Source organism: Xenopus tropicalis, chromosome 10 (genome assembly GCF_000004195.4).
Source record: "Xenopus tropicalis strain Nigerian chromosome 10, UCB_Xtro_10.0, whole genome shotgun sequence".
Classification (NCBI taxonomy): Eukaryota; Metazoa; Chordata; class Amphibia; order Anura; family Pipidae; genus Xenopus; species Xenopus tropicalis.
The window spans coordinates 14,946,793-14,966,211 of NC_030686.2; the positions used below are offsets into that span (position 1 = coordinate 14,946,793).

Genomic DNA, 19,419 nt, shown 5'->3' on the forward strand with positions numbered 1-19,419 from the left:
GAATTTGGCCACATATATAAGCCAATGTAAGTCAGCTTAAATATGAATAATAGATATTATAAAACACATTTTTAAGTAATGGTAGAACTTGGCTCTCACTCTCTGCAAATGTGAAAGAAAGCAGTATACATGTATAATATCGTAAAGTTTCTTTGTAGCTACAAAGTTGAACTGGTGCTTTGCCCATATGTACGGAAGTGAGCCCAATGGTATAATGCCCAGGAGTGTCTCTGGCACATGTAGGCGGCTGGAGAAAACTCCATTTGTTAACCATCTGTCTTTTTACTTAAGGTAATCAACTGAGACAGGTAAGTGACCCCTGGGCTTACATCCACTCAGCGCCAGTGGAGATGTAATATACAAAAAGGTATCTGCTCCAATCCAAAGAATCGGCTGCCAGTGCCATAGTGAATTGCTTATCTGCTCTGTGCCAATTTATTCTCTCCTTCCCATTCCTGTACTTTCCTTCCATCTCCTGCTTTTGGCTGGTTCTGAGTGGATTTTGGATACTCCTTGAAGCAAGAAAACAATACAAAAAAAAATTCAATCTGCTGCTAGTTTGATTTAGTTAAGTCAATTTATTTTCTCCTTTTGGTTTTTGCATCTTGCCTTTTTCCCAGCTTACTGACCATGCATTGACCATGTCACCGTAGTTCCTGGGAGCAGGAATTCTGTGCAACTCTTGGCAGTAAGTCCTGCCGGTTTGGGCTCTTCATATAGCTACTTACAGTATAATGACAGTGTTTGGGTTTTATATATTCTTGTGGCAATTTAAGCTTCATGGCCTTGAATTATAGATAAATCCGAAGTATGTCAATGGGTAATTAATAAATGTGATATTTTATTACATTGGGTTGCCAGGAAGGGAATTCCCAGCCACTGAAGCACCTATGGGTTGGGCAGATGGTCCATGAAAGATGTAAGCTGTGAGAAAGGCTCGAGTTTGGTCCACTGTAGCTTTCTGGTCTCTGCACTTCAAGGCAAGATTTTCTAACCACCCAAACCCATTGTGTAGATATTTAGTATAATCAGACCAGTAAATAATGCCTGATTCTGTTCATCTTTTATAGGCAGGACAGACCCTATCCCTATTGTTGTCAAATATGATGTCATGGGAATGGGACGCATGGAGATGGAGGTAAGATGAATTCTGTTTTATGATCTTCATTGCTTAAAGTGTCTTGTAAGTTAAAGGTAAAGGCATCTTGCATGATAAATGATAACTTGTGGCACGGCTCATTACTGGTGGCTTCCATTCACGTGAATGACAGGTGGTACAATGAAGAATTGAGCAATTTTCCATAGGCTGTTGGCGCTACCCTGTGTCCGATGGGCCTAATGCTACTATGAAGAGAGAGCCATATTGGGGGCAGCCATTCGAAAGAAGAAAAGGCACAGGTTACATAGCAGATAACTAATAAAACACCATTGTATGCTACAGAGTTCTGTTATCTGTTGTGTAACCTGTACACCTGGGGGCAGCCATTCCAGGTTTAATGGCTGCCCCCGTGGCTACACAACAGGGTATTTATATAAACTATAGTAGTGTTCCTGAAGCAAACACCCCAGCTGTACCAGTGCAGGAATGGCTGCCCCCGGGGCTACACAGCAGGGTATTTATATAAACTATAGTAGGGTTTCTGTAGCAAACACCCACCCCAATTGTAACAGTGCAGGAATGGCTGCCCCCGGGGCTACACAACAGGGTATTTATATAAACTATAGTAGGGTTTCTGTAGCAAACACCCCAGCTGTACCAGTGCAGGAATGGCTGCCCCCGGGGCTACACAGCAGGGTATTTATATAAACTATAGTAGGGTTTCTGTAGCAAACACCCCAGCTGTACCAGTGCAGGAATGGCTGCCCCCGGGGCTACACAGCGGGGTATTTATATAAACTATAGTAGGGTTTCTGTAGCAAACACCCCAGCTGTACCAGTGCAGGAATTGCTGCCCCCGGGGCTACACAGCAGGGTATTTATATAAACTATAGTAGGGTTTCTGTAGCAAACACCCCAGCTGTACCGGTGCAGGAATGGCTGCCCCCGGGGCTACACAGCGGGGTATTTATATAAACTATAGTAGGGTTTCTGTAGCAAACACCCCAGCTGTACCAGTGCAGGAACGGCTGCCCCCGGGGCTACACAGCAGGGCATTTATATAAACTATAGTAGTGTTCCTGAAGCAAACATCAGTTTTACCAGTGCATGGCAACATTATATTTTATATACTTTTAAAACATCTAAATAGTAGTAGTAATAATAGCCTTTCTACCAAATAGGATAAACTTTATCCTAAAGAGAAACTGCTCTTCCCACAGACCACTAGCTGGAAAGCCCTGGTGCAAGGAAGTGGCCCTCATAGATTTTTTTATAACCCCCTGTATGCTTAGGATTTCCATAGACCTATGTGTCATTCCCCCAGAAATGTGCATGGCAGATAATTGGCCAATGCATAGAAAATGGACTGCTCTTTTTGTGAAAGCAACATTGAGCATACAGCTTTAAAACAGTTGGGCTATAAACTATGATAGTACAACATGAGTGAGTGGCCTGGCTAAGTACAGGTAACTTCCTATACAGGTCTCGTATGTGACAGATTCACATTTATGAGCACTAATAAAGTTGTTCGTTTTTTTTTTTGTATTCAAGTTAAAGTTGTTTTTCATAATTTCTTGTGTAGCCAGAGGGTACTTGACTTTTTTTTTCTTCAAAAGCTGGACTATGCAGAAGATGCCACAGAGCGTCGCAGAGTTTTGGAAGTGGAAAAAGAAGATACAGAAGAATTAAGACAGAAATACAAGGTACTTTATATTGTAAACTGCAAAACAAAGTGTGTCCTTAAAGGAGAAGGAACAGCATTTTGGCATTTTACTGCCAATAGATAAGCCACATTAGTGCAAGCAAGAATGCTATATTTATTCAGCAGAAAGCTTTACCATACCTGAGTAATCAGCCCTAGAAGCTCCCTCCGTTTAAGATTGCAGCTGCCATTTTAGCTTGTGTGCTGCTGCTCTAGCCGTTGGTAGCTCAGATCACACATTCTGACGGGAGGGGGAGCAAAAAAAGAGAGAGGGAGAGAGCTGTGCAGACTCATGCCCCAAGCCTGAAAGAGCCCTAAAGAAAAGGAAGTCTGATACCTAAGAACATGTTTACACAAAAGAAGACAAGAAACCCTGTGTTTCTTTTGAAGTGTCTTTTGCAGTGTTTCTGTGAGTGCTTATGGCTGTATTTACATAGACCTTGCTGATGAAGCTAACTTAGTTTTTACCTTTACTTCTCCTTTAAGAGAGGGAAAGCATGCATTTATAGCATGTCCTTGCTAAAGTACCGTATATACTCGAGTATAAGCCGATCCGAATATAAGCCGAGGTACCTAATTTTACCTAATAAAACTGGAAAAAACTTATTGACTCGAGTATAAGCCTAGGGTGAGAGATGCAACCGCTACAGCTAAGTTTCAGTAATCAAACAAATAACAGATAAATAGATAACTTTAGGGAAAGAAAAAGGCTACAGCAGCAGACAAAAGAATGTTTGGGAAGGCTAAGGAAGCTGCCATACTAATTATCAAGTACTTGGACCCCAGTGTACAAGTCCCACCACAGTACTACAATAGTAGTTACAAGGGCAAAATAATTCTTGATGCTGGACTTAGTACAAATGTAATTTTTGTAAAAAATCTGGCTCGTGCAGATGTAACGCGCTCATTGCGTGCACCCACCCTCTCTCCCTCCACTTGTGTCTGTTCATACCTCCTTCCCTCCACTTGTGTCTGTTCATACCTCCTTCCCTCCACTTGTGTCTGTTCATACCTCCTTCCCTCCACTTGTGTCTGTTCATACCTCCCTCCCTCCACTTGTGTCCGTTCATACCTCCCTCCACTTGTGTCCGTTCATACATCCCTCCTTCCACTTGTGTCCGTTCATACCTCCCTCCTTCCACTTGTGTCCGTTCATACCTCCCTCCCTCCACTTGTGTCCGTTCATACCTCCCTCCCTCCACTTGTGTCCGTTCATACCTCCCTCCCTCCACTTGTGTCCGTTCATACCTCCCTCCCTCCACTTGTGTCCGTTCATACCTCCCTCCCTCCACTTGTGTCCGTTCATACCTCCCTCCCTCCACTTGTGTCCGTTCATACCTCCCTCCCTCCACTTGTGTCCGTTCATACCTCCCTCCCTCCACTTGTGTCCGTTCATACCTCCCTCCCTCCACTTGTGTCCGTTCATACCTCCCTCCCTCCACTTGTGTCCGTTCATACCTCCCTCCCTCCACTTGTGTCCGTTCATACCTCCCTCCCTCCACTTGTGTCCGTTCATACCTCCCTCCCTCCACTTGTGTCCGTTCATACCTCCCTCCCTCCACTTGTGTCCGTTCATACCTCCCTCCCTCCACTTGTGTCCGTTCATACCTCCCTCCCTCCACTTGTGTCCGTTCATACCTCCCTCCCTCCACTTGTGTCCGTTCATACCTCCCTCCCTCCACTTGTGTCCGTTCATACCTTCCTCCCTCCACTTGTGTCCGTTCATACCTTCCTCCCTCCACTTGTGTCCGTTCATACCTTCCTCCCTCCACTTGTGTCCGTTCATACCTCCCTCCCTCCACTTGTGTCTGTTCATACCTCCCTCCCTCCACATGTGTCCGTGCATACCTGGCCTTACGCGCACTCTTGCTGACTCTGGCTGAACGCGCTCGTCGTGCACACCTCTCCCCGAAGCCGGTCGTGAGTAATTGCGTGCGCAATACAGTATTGATGTGTTAGATCAGCTAACAGATTCCCACCCCTGTAAAGATTTCCACTGGGGATCAGAACATTCAGGACGGTCAATAGAAAGTTATTGAGGGGGTCACAGAGAGCACAGATACATCCTTCAATTATTTTCTACTAGATGTGCTCATATATAGAGGACGACTCAGGGCCATGGAATGCCAATAGAGGATAAAAAATTACATATTATCAAGTGCCTTGCTGCCTTAAAGGTCATTCCATGGGTGCACATAAAAAGTAATATGTCACTTGAACTGTATTTGCTTCCTCCGCTGACCCTCCACCCCAGGCTCATCACAATGCTCACACGCACACACCTCTCCCCGTAGCCCCACATACCTTTGAATGACCTCCCTCCCTCCACCCCTCCACATATGTCCGTGCATACCTGGCCTAGCGCACACTCCTGCTGACTCTGGATGAGCGCGCGTCTCACTCAACTCTCCTGCTGACTCGTGATGAACACGCGTCACACACAACCTCCGCTGCTGACTCTGGATGAGCGCACGTCGCACTCAACTCTCCTGCAGATTCTGCATGAGCGCGGGTCGCACGTAACCCTCCCCAAAGCCGGATGTGAAGTGCGTGCGTGCGAACAGACGCGAGTGTGTCCACGGAGAAGGGGGTTCGTTCGTTCAGCCAGGCAGCCAGAGTGCGCATAAGGCCAGGTATGCACAGACTCGACTCATATACTCGAGTATAAGCCGAGGCTTACTTTTTCAGCACATTTTTAGTGCTGAAAAACTCGGCTTATACTCGAGTATATACGGTAGATGTTTGTACAGTACAAGCTGCCAGTTCGGCCCCTTCAGACCAAATAGGGTCCTCTGACAGGATGAGAACAGCATCAGCTCATTGCTTTGGTCCTCCCTTGTTTGGTCCAAATGATTGGATCAGCCAATCAAAGAAATACATCTCACCTTCTGTGTGCTAAGTGGGTGAGAGCCATGTTAGGGAGGATAGATAATTAAGATAATAATCAAGATTTATCCTACTGATACATTCACAAGCAAGTCTCTACTAATCCTGGATCACACACTTAACACTAATAACTAGGGGAAGATAAATGGAAGGTAAAACCAAGCTTAACCGTTCTGTATATTTATGCTTTCTTTCTGCAAATTGGTATATTTTAACCAAGTGATGTACTTTTTGTAGGATTTTGTGGACAAAGAGAAGGCTATAGCAAAAGCCCTGGAGGAGCTGCGGGCAAACTTCTACTGTGAGCTCTGTGACAAGCAGTACCAGAAACACCAGGAGTTTGACAATCACATCAACTCCTATGACCATGCACACAAACAGGTGGGAAGCCTCTCCAGACCCGCTTTCACTTACAACCCAGAATGTGTGGGAGAATGAGGCCAAAGGATGTTTTCAGTGTCAGTGGTCGAATACATTTTTTCCCAGAGGCAGCCAGCGCTAGATCATTTATGCATGAGCTGTCTATATAGATACATATATGGACAGATAATTCATGTGCCAAAGTTAACCCTAATAAGCCAGCAAACCCCTTCTATGCTAAAGGTAGATTGGAGTGCTACCTATTTGCAGTACCACTTCTCATCTGATTTTACTGTAGCGCTTTAGGCAGTAATGCAACTTTGCTTCCAGTTTATCCAGTCCAACTTACAGGGTACAATCATGTGTATAATGTATTCCTCTTTATATGAATTAGCAGCAGCTGAGCAGAGGGTGGGCCTTGTTTATACAGAACTCATTGCTATAGAAACAGAACGAGTGAGGTAAAAGATGGTAAAAACAATGACCTAATGAAGTTTTATGATTGAAGAATACATTTTCAGCAGAAATTTAATTTAGTTATACACAGTGCTATATGCTTCAGCTTGGAGCCAAGAACCGAAAAAGGATAGCTAGATTGCAGAAATGGCATATTAGGTGAATTTTCAGTTACAGTACTGTTGTGCTTGTGTGTATTTTTTTAAGGATATTGTGGGGATGCCAAGCTACATCTAATTTATTGTGATTTTATATGGAATGGGATCATTAAAGTATTCTTTTATAGTAATAGTGAAATGTCCAGTGTGCTCCACCGCCTACAGTGATTGAAGGAATACTTTTGCACACACACTGGTGTGGCATTGTACAGTCAAGAGCAGTGAGATCTTCCCCTTTCTGGTTTTATAGAAACGTTTTACACATAGCCCAGATATCAGACTGGAACTTCAGACAAACAGACCATAAGCAGTGTCATGGGAAAGTCTGGCTATTAGTAATGGCAGAGTAAAAGCAAGGTTAGAGAGCACTTCAGGAAACAGGAGATACACCAGGGACTGCAATGAATATGGCACAGGGAAACCTGTACTAAGAGCCATTACAAACACAGAAAAGGCACTGGGAAAGCAGTGGCGAGTCGAATAGGCACCGGCTGCTCACACATATAAAACCACAAGAAAGCAGAAAGACCGTATATTTTGGTGCATGACGAGATGAGGGGTATCATGCATTGTAATAGAAGAGAATGTTAAAGAAGTAAGTGCTGTGGAAATAATGTGTGATCCTTGCTGTGCTGTATGCACAGGGACTCCTGAGACTTAACGAGGTTATCTTATTTATTTTTACTCCAGAGGCTTAAGGACTTGAAGCAGAGAGAATTTGCCCGGAATGTATCCTCTCGCTCCCGGAAGGATGAGCGCAAGCAGGAGAAGGCTTTACGTCGGTTGCTGGAGCTAGCAGAACAGCGGAAACAAGCAGAAAGGTCAGTTTAGATATCTTTAATCCATGTGTGTTACTGAAAAGTAGGTGCACTATACACAGTAGTCTGATTCTTTTCACACAAAGCATCCCAAATCTTGTTTACATCTCTGGGTTTTTATTTTTATGCTTCTGTATTTATTATTATACTTTGTATTTATCTATTATCTTATTAACACCCTGTTTGTATTAATGTATTAAGGTATTCTACTGTACAGCACTGCGTACATAAGTAGCGCTTTATAAATAAAGATATACATACATTGTGTAGGTCATTTTTGTTAAGCATTACTACTTATATTAATGTACATACCCGCTGCTGTGTGATTGATTGGCATTTGCTGTTTCAGAGAACTCCACCAGATTGTACTTAAAGGGCAGCCATCACCCGAAAATTGCTTCCCCGCAGTCCGGTTGGGGGAAGCAATATTTAAAAAAAAATCCCCTCCAGCGATAGGCTGTCCGCTCCAGGATGAAGCTCCCATTACAGGCGGCCATTTTATTAGCGCGCATGTGCATAATGAGTGAGACTCCCTGCATGTTCTGCTAGGGGAAGGAATTTTTGAGTGATAGGTGCCCTTTTATTATCCAACTGGTGCTGTATGAATCTGTACCTTTGTTAGAGAATAATGCGTGAAAAATTAATTCATCCCCATAAGTACAGAGGGTGCATTGGGTGGATTTTGTGTATAATACACAGCACATCCATATACCTTTGGCCACTTTTAGACCCTTCATTGATTGGGTTTTAATAATATTAGCCCTATAACTGATAGTGTTGAGTTGAACTTTTTGCTTCCTGATTATATTAATTTTAAACCTTTCTTTTTTTTTTTTTTTGTCCTTGCAGCAGTGTTCCAGGTAGTGGTCCCATGTTTAAAGCCACCACTGTTGCTGTGGGTGACGAAGGAGATGAAGATGATGATACAGCTGTTGGTTTCAGTCCAGTGGCTCAAGACAGTCCTAAATCTACACACGAAGACAGGGTGCCTCAAGAATCTCCTGCAACCCAATCTGTTGCCCCAGCTGTCAGCTTTGGATTTAAAAGTCCAGCAAGCATAGCTTCTCAACAGAAAGTGGGCTTTTCTTTTTCTTTTGCTAAAAAGACACCACTGAAGTTAGAATCTTCAGCTGCAGTATTCAAAGATCTTGGGGAGGAGATAGGACTAGCAGAGGAGGAGAAAGAGGAGGAGAAAGCACCACTTGACTTTTTGGGAACTCTCAAGGTTGGTGAGGTGGTAAACAGCAAAGTAATTGATGACAAAGCAGAGGAAGAAGAAACTCAAGTTGATAGCGGTGCATCCCTTGAAAGCACTTTATCAAAACTGAAGAAGATGAAACATGAGGAAAGAGGAGGGCAGGCCGGGGAGCCGGAGTATTATCACTACATGCCCCCTGCACACTGTAAAGTAAAACCAAACTTCCAGTTCCTGCTCTTCATGAGAGCCACAGAACAAACCCAGGCCGAGAATGTGCCACCAAAGGAGGAAAAGAAACCCGCTGCCCCAAACAAGGCCAAAGCTGGGAAATCCCCAGAGAATAAGACGGAAATGTCTTCAGTTGCCGAGGGAAAGGCAGCAGGAGCATCATCACAGCAGGAAACCAGTGCTACCAGTACTAAAGCAGAAAATAAAGAAACTGCAGCTGATCAGGCAAAGGTTAGCCTTACACCAAGTGAGGAGCCTGCTAAGGAGTCAGAGGTGCCGAAGAAGGAACAGCCAGAGAGGCCTAAAAATCCAACCGGTCCTTTTTTTCCAGTCCTGAGCAAGGATGAAAGTACTGTCCTGCAGTGGCCCTCTGAGCTCCTGATTTTCACCCAGACGGATCCACCCATCTCTTATAGTTGCAATCCTTTATACTTTGACTTTAAGCTGTCCCGAAACAAAGATGGCAAGGGCAAGGGAGCTGAGAAATCAAAGGATAGTCCAGAGACAAACAAAGATACTCAGTCTGTTAATGTGCAAAATAAAGTCCCCAGTTGTCCTGCTGAAGTTAAAAAGGAAGTCAACCCCGCAGTGCATACATGCAGGACTCAGTTAAAACCTACCTCTTCTGTCACAGGGGAAAGCAAACCTGACCACACTCAAGATGAAAGCAAAGAGGATGCTACTGGGAAGTCCCACAAGCACAAGAAAAAAAAGAAACACAAGAAGAGTAGCAAGCGCAAACGTAAACATAGGGAAGCAGAGGACGGAGTAGAGCCAAAATCCAAGAAAAAAAAGAAACACAAGCACAAAAAGTCAAAAAATGCTTCCAAAACCACAGTAAAGTTGGAAGAGGCCGAGGTAGTAATATCTCCAGCAGGGATGAGTTGCACTAGAGAAACTGCTCCAAAGAAAACACTAGATGATAAAATAGCTGTGGGAACTGCTAGCAGCACTAAACCAGAGTCTGCGGTTTCCTCTAAAGACCCAGAGAATAAAAAGACCAAAACAGAACATAAACAGACGCCCCTTCTTACCTTACCACTTGCTTCATCCTCTTCCTCCCATCGGCATGCACCCAGTAAGACCAGGAGTCGGCAAAGCAGTGGAGATTACGATAGCGAAGATGATGCCTCTTCAAACAGGAAAAAATCCACGTCCCGTTACAGTGATGAAGACGATTCAACCAGTGACCATTCGAGAAGCCGATCAAGATCAGCAAAAAGAGGTCGCTCTTACTCCTCCAGCTCTGGAGGGTCCACAGACAGAAGCAGATATAGTCGTAACCGAAGTTACTCTGACAGTGATTACACTGACTACAGCAGTGGTTCAAGACACCGATCCAAGCGTTCACCAGGCTCAGACTCTGACTCTGCAGCCTCAAAGAGACATTCCACTAGGCGAAAGTACTCTTCATCTGATTACAGCAGGAGTAGATCAAGGAGTCGAAGCCGCTCGAGGGGAAGTAGGGGCAGAGGCAGAGGAAGGTCAAGTAGTAGCAGTCGAAGTCGCAGCAAAAGGAGAAGCCGTAGTTTAACCGGTCATAGCTGGAAACGGAGCCGAAGCTACAGCAGAGATCGAAGCACTAGTGCTCGCAGCCACTCTGGAAAAGGATCACATGGAAGAGATAGTGTTGATAGCCGTAGAGGCGGCAGGAGGGATTTCAATCGATCCAAAATATATAGGTCACAGTCCCCTCGTTACAGCCGATCAGGGAGCAGAAGAGAAGATAATCGAGGGACTGAATCAAGAGGAGCCAGCAGTTCCACATTTCCTCGCAGAAGTACTGAAAAAGAAGTGGGGAGAGGCTCGCTAACAGCCAAGCAGTTATTAGAAAAAATTCAGTCGCGGCGAATGGAGAAAAATTTATCCACTGGAGATGAAGGCAGCTCTGGTAGCAGTAAGCTTGGGGCTAAAGTAAAAGACCCACCTCAGGGATATTTTGGCCCCAAATTACCTCCTGCCATTGGCCCTAAACCTCAGACGTTACCCCTAATTGGAAAACTGCCAGCTACTCAAAAAGTTGGGGCACCTCGCAAAGTAGAGAATGATACAGGAGATTTGCCAGAGACTGTAGAAGGAGAGCAGGATCAAGAGGGGAAGTCTGTAAAAGTGGAGAACCCCACTGTACCTGATCCTGTTGCAAGTAGCACAGAGCACTTGAACCCTGAAGAAACCGTTTGTTTCAATCCTCCTCCACCAAGTTTTGTAGAGGGCACAGCACCGCATCCGCTAGGCAATGGAAATCCACCATTTCCACCACTTCATGGAAGGTTAATGCCCCCACCTCCTGAGTCAGAGTTCTTTCACCCACCCGCTTTTCCACCCCTAGCAGTAGATTCTGGTTCAGGGCGTGCTGAAGGGGAAGATGATAACGAAGAAGAGGATGAAGAAGAGGATGAGGGGTCATTGGCCCCACTGGAGAGCCAGCCAATCACTTTTACTCCTGAGGAGATGGAGAAGTACAGCAAGCTACAGCAGGCAGCTCAGCAGCATATTCAACAGCAACTTTTGGCCAAACAAGTTAAGAATTTCCCAGCTGGTGTTGTTACACCAACTTTACAGCCTGCTACCCAGGCTCTGCAGCCTATTCACATACAGCAAGCACCCCCTACAGCATCTGCCGCCTCCATTACCACTGTCCAGCATGCTATATTACAGCATGCCGCCGCTGCTGCAGCTATTGGCATTCCGCCCCACCCTCAACCCTTAGCCCAAGTACACCATATCCCTCAGCCACACCTTGCTCCAATTTCCCTTTCCCATCTAACTCACTCCCTCATTCCTGCTCATCCAGCTGCCTTTCTTGCCAGTCATCCCATACACATCATCCCTGCTTCTGCTCTTCACCCTGCTGGTCCACTCACCCTTCACCATGTTCCCCATGCTGCCCTTTATCCAACTTTGCTTGCGCCTCGGCCTGCAACTGCTGCTGCTGCCACTGCTTTGCATCTCCACCCTCTACTTCACCCCATTTTCTCAGGCCAAGACCTGCAACACCCACCAAGCCATGGGACATGAGTGGAGCTTGAAATGTATACCTTTCCTAATTGTTACAAACCCACTGGACATCACTAGGGTTTCTGCCTTGGCACAACTGGTAACATCCACAAATGAAGATGACCGCTGGCCCTTTCCATAGTCACTCCACTTTCCAGCTGGGGACAGTGTAGGGCTCATTCTGTGGATTGTCACCTTTCTTACATTATTTCAGATTACCTGTGCTCCTCTTTAAGGACGACCTTGATAATTAGGTTTAACCAGGTATTTGGAAATAAACCCACCAGTATGTGGCAGACTTTTATTTACCCCCCCCCCCCCCCCAAATCATGCAACAGAGTTTGTTAAACCATTGCAACAGTGCACCGAGCCATGTATATGCCTCCCCCATGTCGTTGCAGTAGAATGATGTCAACTGAACTTACAAAGCTGAGGACGTACTGGTGGGAGAAGCCACCCCTTATTACAATGTTTAATAAGGCATCTGCACTCTGTATAAAATATTTTTTTGTTTCTTGCTGTAGTTGTACAATAATCTACTTCCGAAGGGCAAACATGTAGAGCTGCTGTGGCATGTATATTTTATCTTTTTTTGTTTTTTTCTATGTATGATAAAAATGTACAAAGAATAATAAAACCTTTGAGGATTGCAGAGTAAAACCTAATATTGTAAGAGACTAATAAAAAGAGCAGTTGGTTTGTCTAAAAGCCTGTGTCAATTTGTGATGCAGCTTTGTCAGGTAAAGACAATAATAGTGGCACAATAGGGGTGCTATTGTTAAAGTAAACCTTTAAAGGAGAAGGAAAGGTTAAAACTAATTAAGCTTTATCAGAAAGGTCTATGTAAATACAGAAACGCAGCACTGACTTCTCTGTCAAAAGATTTCTTGTGTCTGTAATTCATGTGCCAGAGTCACGCAGCTCTCTGCTCTCTCCTGCTCCCTCCTCCCTCAAGAATGCTAAGTACTCACTCCCCCCCCCCCTTAGGAATGTGGATCTGAGCCAATCAGCAGGAAGCTACCTTATAGCCTTACTAACTGGGCATGTACACCGGTCTTGGTCTCAGTGCAGGAGTGAGGCATTATGGGAACTTTCTTTACAGAGCTCAGTGGGGGGTTTTTTTCCTGTGAGGCTTCTGATCATCGAAACGGGAGAAATATGGGGAGACTTAAGGGCACTATTGAGAGAACTGAAGGTATGCCTGCAGCTTGAGATTAAGTCTTTACTAGCCTTTACTTCACCTTTAAAATAAGTTGATGTCAAACTCAGCACTTGCAATTTACATTTATTTCTTTTTTTTTTTTTTTCATGTTATTAAAGGAAAACTTTACTCCTGGTCTCCCTAAAAATATATTGCATAAAACAGCTCATATGTAAAACCCTGCTTTATCCAAATGAACCGTTTTCATAAAAATATACCTTTTTTTTAGTAGTATGTGCTACTGGGTAATCCTAAATAGAAAATTGCCATTTTAAGTACTTAGGGCTCATAGGATTCACGGAGCACACATACATGTTCGGCCCCATCAGCCAATGAATGGACAGAGTTCTGTTTTACTCCCACGCTACTTCCTGTTACAGTTGGATTTTTTTTGGTATACAGATTATTTTGGTTTTCTAATGCATGACTAACTAGAGAGTTTTGGAGGGGTGATAAAGGTTGTTTTTGACAAGGTATAACTCTATACACAAAGTAGGGCACATGAAGCCATCCCTGTGTATAACCAGCTTTATTAACCCTTTCACTGCCAGCCATTTTGGTCAAAGTGGAACTTGTATTGCCAGATGACAGAAATGATAGATCATAAGGGGGGTATGTTCCCATTGGGGCCCCTACATGCCACATACTTAGGTAAACCTATACATATTGGGTATCAAACTGTTCAGGCTGCAGGCCAATCTGTGATTTACCACACTGGTCCAGCTCACTTATGGCTTGTTTCTTGAGTCGCTCACTTGTTAAACATATCGAGCTATGAAAATGTACGTGGCTTTACAAATGACTGTCCTCTTGTATGAGCAGTTGATAAATTCCAAAGTGCAAATTTTCAGGCTGTTTGTGTCAGGCACAAACTCCCTGCTATTTATATCTGGGCATTAACCACACAACACTATCGCTGCCAAGCAGAGGAATGATCTTGCTGTCCGGGATGAGGGGCTCCCAACCACAGAACAGGAAGGGGAATTTGTATGTCCCATGTTACAGAATGTGCAATTGAAGCAGCAATCCCTTATATTGCAGATGTCCGGTACAAAACCCAGAAAAAACAGCTCCAGTGTAAAACAACTATTTTTTGGCAAGTTATTCTGCTGCTGTAAAATATGGGGTGCTAAATAAATATAAATATACTAAGCTCCAGACCTGATATGGCAAAAGCATGTTTAGGAAGAAAAACTTCAAGTGCCACCCAATCAATGGACTTGTCGAATGGATGGTGCCCGATGTCTCCTCTCTCTCCAGGCTGCTGTGTTGGAATAGAACTAAAGGATCGAAGGACAAAACTTTTAATGCCACAGATTTTACACTTAACTATCATACAAAGCAACAAAAAAATTTGCGAAGGATTTACACACATTGCTAAGATCATAGGTGTGCAGATGAGATATTCCCATTCCCAAGGGGTTTGTTGAAAATAACATGACGACAGTGGTTTGTTCCGGGACAGGATTTGTGGTACATTCTAGAACTTGTCTTATGGCCAATTGCCTGTCAGCCCTACTCTCAAACCTCTTGATCAGCAAGAACGTGGCAATTTAAGCCTTTAGCTTAACTACCCCAATAACAATGTAGCTAGTGGCAAAACTAACATATATGTGTAACAATACTTCTCCCTCTACTCTATCCTACTTTTGCTATGCACCATTTTCAGAAGATGCAATAGACCCAACCAGTTGGGGATTTCAGGCTCATACAAGGTGGTTGAACAACTAAGCTCCTTGCTGTAACTCTTGTGAAACAAGGACATTCCGGGGGCCATATTGCAGATGGTAATGCCAATGACCACCAGTCGTTTTTGAAAATGAGAGAGCTGTATGAGTAGAAATACATAAAAGACCCCAAATCATTACAAATGGATGATGTCTGGCACAGCATGGCCGGCACTAAAACCCTGTGTAAAGGTGAAGCCTTTGTGATCCAGCAGAATGTTGAAGGGTTTATGGTCTCTGTTATACAGAGATGAAAGGAGTTGCATAGAAGAAGACAAGGGTTGCTGATGTGTAGAGCTTGTGTGTGGCCCCTGCTGTAGAGAGAAATTCATATTGACTAATGGATAATCATCTCTCCTGAATTTAACACTGAAATAATAGTTAGCTCCATAAAAATTATCATATAGTACATTACCTTTATTAAGAATGATTCCTAGGGAGCCAGCTGGGTTGCCAAAGGGGGCGGTTGGCTTGGCCCGAAACAGCTTGGTTGAACTTGGTTAGAGCCCACGGATAACGGCACTTGTGCAATTTAGTACATATTTTGATAGCTGAGCTGTAAAAGTCCTCATTGCTTTTTGTATACATGGGAAGTCATTTACTGTCATTTGTTTGTGTGGGAGCTGCCATGAGCCTAATGTGCAGGTTCTCTCTTCCCTTCAGTGTATAGTTCATATACAATAAATACAGAATAGCCCACCCATTAAACTCCAGCACAATTGGTTTGGAATCTACCCCCATTGTGTGATTTGTACCTACCTAGGAATTATTTAGACTTTTACCATAAGGTCAGTGATATCCCACTACAATGTATTCTGTGCAGAAAAAGTTGCTGTGAAACGCCCATAGACTCCAATGCAATGTTTTGCTGTTTTGCGATCGGTTGTTTAGTTGGTTGGATAACGATAAAATCTGTGCATGTATTGTGTATCGGACAATATCCTTGGGGACCTACAATGCATTTCCAGAAAGGCACTTTCATACAGTTGGGGTCTGCCAACTTTTTCATGTTCAGAACATTCTACAATTTCATTCTAAATGTGTTGTCGATTGTTGCATATAAACGTACGACTGATATCTGAACATTTGTAGGAAGAAGACTAACATCTGAACATGTATGGCCGGCTTAAGGTACACATAAAAGGGTGGTATTGGGAGGAACATTGATGTGTTACAACATGCAAAGGCTCGGTACTCACCTCCTCATCAGGTAAGGTGGTAGCTACTGGTTCACTTGCCTTCTGCACCCAAGGCGGTGTAGTTGTCAAATTGTATATAATGAAGGTGAGTGCAAGTAGGTGCAAGCACAGCGTGTATGACAATTTTATAGATCAGAAATGAGCCCAAGAAAACTTAGATGACAAACCCCTGGTCTGTCCTTAGAGTGAAGGTGCTGGAGGACCTTGAAGAACTTATTTCTGACCCAGCACATAAGCCACAGTAGAACAGTGATCAAGTGCCAATCAGTTCTACAGTTTATTTTTCAAAGACTTACCCAGAAGTGTCAGACCTAGCCACTATCATGACAGAGTCTAATACTGGGCTGGTTTAACCCAAGGGGCAGTTGTATAGAATTAATTTGTGACCACCCCTCCTGCCTTACATTTTCTTGAATTCCGAGCAAAGCTTTTTTGGCTGCTTCTGCCTTTTTTCAGTGGTTCCTTGGAACAAACCTTCTTGGTTTCTATTTCCTGCTGCCTCCTACAGCCCTGCACTTACACGATAAAAAGAAGTGTACTTTCTAGTCTCATACAAGGAGACCAGGATAGCGACAGGTCTGTGGTAGTGAATGTAGGGGTGAAAGCAGGTTATATAAACAAAGGGAGAGTAGAGAGGTGCTTGGCTCTGGGGAAGAGAGAAGAGCATTGTATGTTTAGGTAGAAAGCGAAAGATTAAAACACAGGGATATTGTTTGATTATTTGATCATATAAAGATTAGACTAGGGAGTGATGTCATGTGCTATTCATTCTCTCCATGTTGCTGACACCATTCTGTAGAACAATGGGTATAGTTAGAGGAGATTATGAGAATGGTTGATGGTAGAGTTCCAAAAATTTGGTGATGAGTTGATGACTAAACATATAAGGAAACTGGAGCATCTCTGAGACCTAAAGGAAGTGAGCTGTGCATGTGGTAGGCAGTGGGTGGGTACATACGGGAAAAGGGGGCAAAGAACTGTTGAAAAGGAGCAGATAACTACCCTAGAAACAATTGTGCTTCTGGTAAGGACATAGAGAGAGGTGGTATGGGGAGCCCAACAACACATAAACAGAGGGGAACCCACTAACTCAGTATATTTTGTGTTTGGGGCAGGGGGTAGGGTGAAATAGAAGCTGAACATTGATAGAGAGTGGCAGATTCCTGCAGAAGAGATATAGGGATGTTTATCTTTTGCTTCCAGGAGGTTTAGACAATGGTGCCATGGCTGCTTCTCCTTCTTCTACCCACCTCGGTCCACAATCTGAATCTGGATAAGAATCCCCAAATCCTGTCTGGACCCCCTGGTAGCTACTTTGGGTTTTCCATGGACTTCTACACTACTGCTGACCACGGGTAAGTACAATAACACTGCAATGGGGATCTTTTCACATCCACCTTCACTTAGGGCTGTGACACACGGGGAGATTAGTCACATTGTGACAAATCTCCGTTGTCGCGGGCAACTAATCTCCCTGCAGTGCCATCCCACCGGCTAGAATGTAAATCGCCAGTGGGATGGCATATGCGGCGCCGCAATTTGCTGAAGTCGCCGAAGTTTCCTCTCGACTTCGGCAAATCGCGGCTGGACATGTCAATGGAATGACATAGTGATATACATGATCAAATTCATCAAGAATTGTGGCTTCCCATGGAATCTACATTTTTAGGTTAATTATGCCAAGCAAAACACCAGATATGACCAGATATCAGAAAGCAAAATTGTGCACCAGACAACTAACTATTTAGTTTAGCTATTTAGTATTTCTATGTTTACTTTACCTTTATTTTTCTGTAAATGCTCAGTCAAAAAAGGTTGGACTCCTTACTATTCCTGTGGCCAGATTATCATGAAGATGAGGCCAAGTCATGGGCGTGCCACACTTTTACTAGAGAAATCATACCAAAAATCCACAACTGGCAAGTAATAACTTGTCCTTAATTCTTTAGTTTTGTTTCCATAAGGGTAGTTAGAAAATAAGGCTGTACAGGTATTGAATACAGTATATGGGCTAAGCACCTCTGCAATTTAACACTCTTTTTGGTTACCAGCATCAACACAAAGGTTCTAAGGTTATCTATAAAAAGGCCTACTCAGGGACCCCTGCAGCCCTTGCCAGGTTATGAGATAAAGAGAGATCCCTGTGTTTCTGTGGGTAAAGAGATATATTTATTGTTGTTAATGATGAATTTCTCCCTTTGCTGAAGGATGAGCATTGTGGTGGGAGCTCCAAGAATGCAGACATCCCAGATAAACGTCACAGTGGGTGGTGGTGTCTTCCTATGTCCATGGAAGCCCAAGGGCAGTAGCTGCACCAACATAGAATTTGATGGGACAGGTAACATTAAGCACTAATGGGAGTTGGATCACTTATATCTGGATTGTGGGTGGGAAGTTATTGAGGGTAAGATTATTTAAATGAAATGGGAAACTGGGAAATGTTCAAGCTTATTCCTTTAAGGACCTGTTTCATTTCCATCCAATCTGCCCATACTTTGCATCTGTCCCTCTCCATGCTTTCATATCTGTTTCCCTCTCTTTCCTTTGTTATGGTAAGCTTTGATGCCAACGTTTGTGCCCAATAAATTGCACCTTCTCTGTTGTTTATTTGATGGTTTCATACTTTACTTAAGGTGATCGGAGTGTTCTGTTTGCTGGATACACAATGAAGGTCTTCAAGTCCAACCAATGGTTTGGGGCGACAGTCAGAACCTGGGACAAAGCTATTGTGGTAATGTTTTGACTACCAGCTTTGTTTGTGCATTCCCATACCCTTAGGGCTGTGACAGACGGGGAGATTAGTCAACATGCGACAAACCTCCCTTGTCGCGGGCGACTATCTCCCCGAAATGCCATCCCACCGGTGAGAATGTAAATTGCTGGTGGGATGGCATATGTGGCGCCAAAATCGCCAAAGTTTCCTCTCAAGGCAACTTCGGCGATTTCAGAAAATCGATTTACATTCTCACCGGTGGGATGGCATTTCGGGGAGATTAGTCGCCTGCGACAAGGAAGATTTGTTGCGTGGTGACTATTGTCCCTGTCTGTCACAGCCCTTATGTATGCCATCATCAGCTTCTCAGCATTGTCATTAGGGATACACAGAGAGCTTTCACCCACAATAGAGCCCATTTTTTAAACCATCACAGGGGTATAGTCATAGAATTTGTTCCAGTTATATATGAGCCCCCTACAGTTAGTCTCTTAAGCTAAAAATGTTCTTACAGGGGAACAAAACCTTTGATAAAACCCTATGTCTCAGGTCTGGGCTGGGCTTCAAAATAGGCCCTCTCCTTTCAAGTACACAGAGGCCCAAACAGCCCCCCACCAGCCCAATAGATAGTGGCTGTCTATTGCATCTTACAGCAGCCCCTCTGGCATTTGCCAGTA

At 44.0% G+C, this 19,419-nt stretch overlaps 2 protein-coding genes across 6 annotated transcripts in view; both read left to right on the plus strand.

Annotated features, from left to right (window-relative positions):
* gpatch8 (G-patch domain containing 8) overlaps positions 1–12,610 on the plus strand; it is a 44,685-nt gene extending 32,075 nt beyond the window's left edge. For all 4 annotated transcript variants that reach the window (XM_004918641.4, XM_004918642.3, XM_004918643.2 and 1 more), the window contains 5 exons: positions 1,071–1,138; positions 2,716–2,802; positions 5,925–6,068; positions 7,352–7,482; positions 8,329–12,610. In XM_004918641.4, the coding sequence (XP_004918698.2) occupies positions 1,071–1,138; positions 2,716–2,802; positions 5,925–6,068; positions 7,352–7,482; positions 8,329–11,923 (4,025 nt within the window). In that variant the 3' untranslated portion in view covers positions 11,924–12,610. The remainder of the gene's footprint in view (positions 1–1,070; positions 1,139–2,715; positions 2,803–5,924; positions 6,069–7,351; positions 7,483–8,328) is intronic.
* Positions 12,611–16,057: 3,447 nt separating this feature from the next.
* itga2b.2 (integrin, alpha 2b (platelet glycoprotein IIb of IIb/IIIa complex, antigen CD41), gene 2) overlaps positions 16,058–19,419 on the plus strand; it is a 33,518-nt gene continuing 30,156 nt past the window's right edge. The window contains exons 1-4 of one of the 2 annotated variants that reach the window (XM_031894717.1): positions 16,058–17,053; positions 17,233–17,384; positions 18,237–18,367; positions 18,663–18,760. In XM_031894717.1, the coding sequence (XP_031750577.1) occupies positions 17,245–17,384; positions 18,237–18,367; positions 18,663–18,760 (369 nt within the window). In that variant the 5' untranslated portion in view covers positions 16,058–17,053; positions 17,233–17,244. The other variant, XM_031894718.1, reaches the window with a different exon arrangement.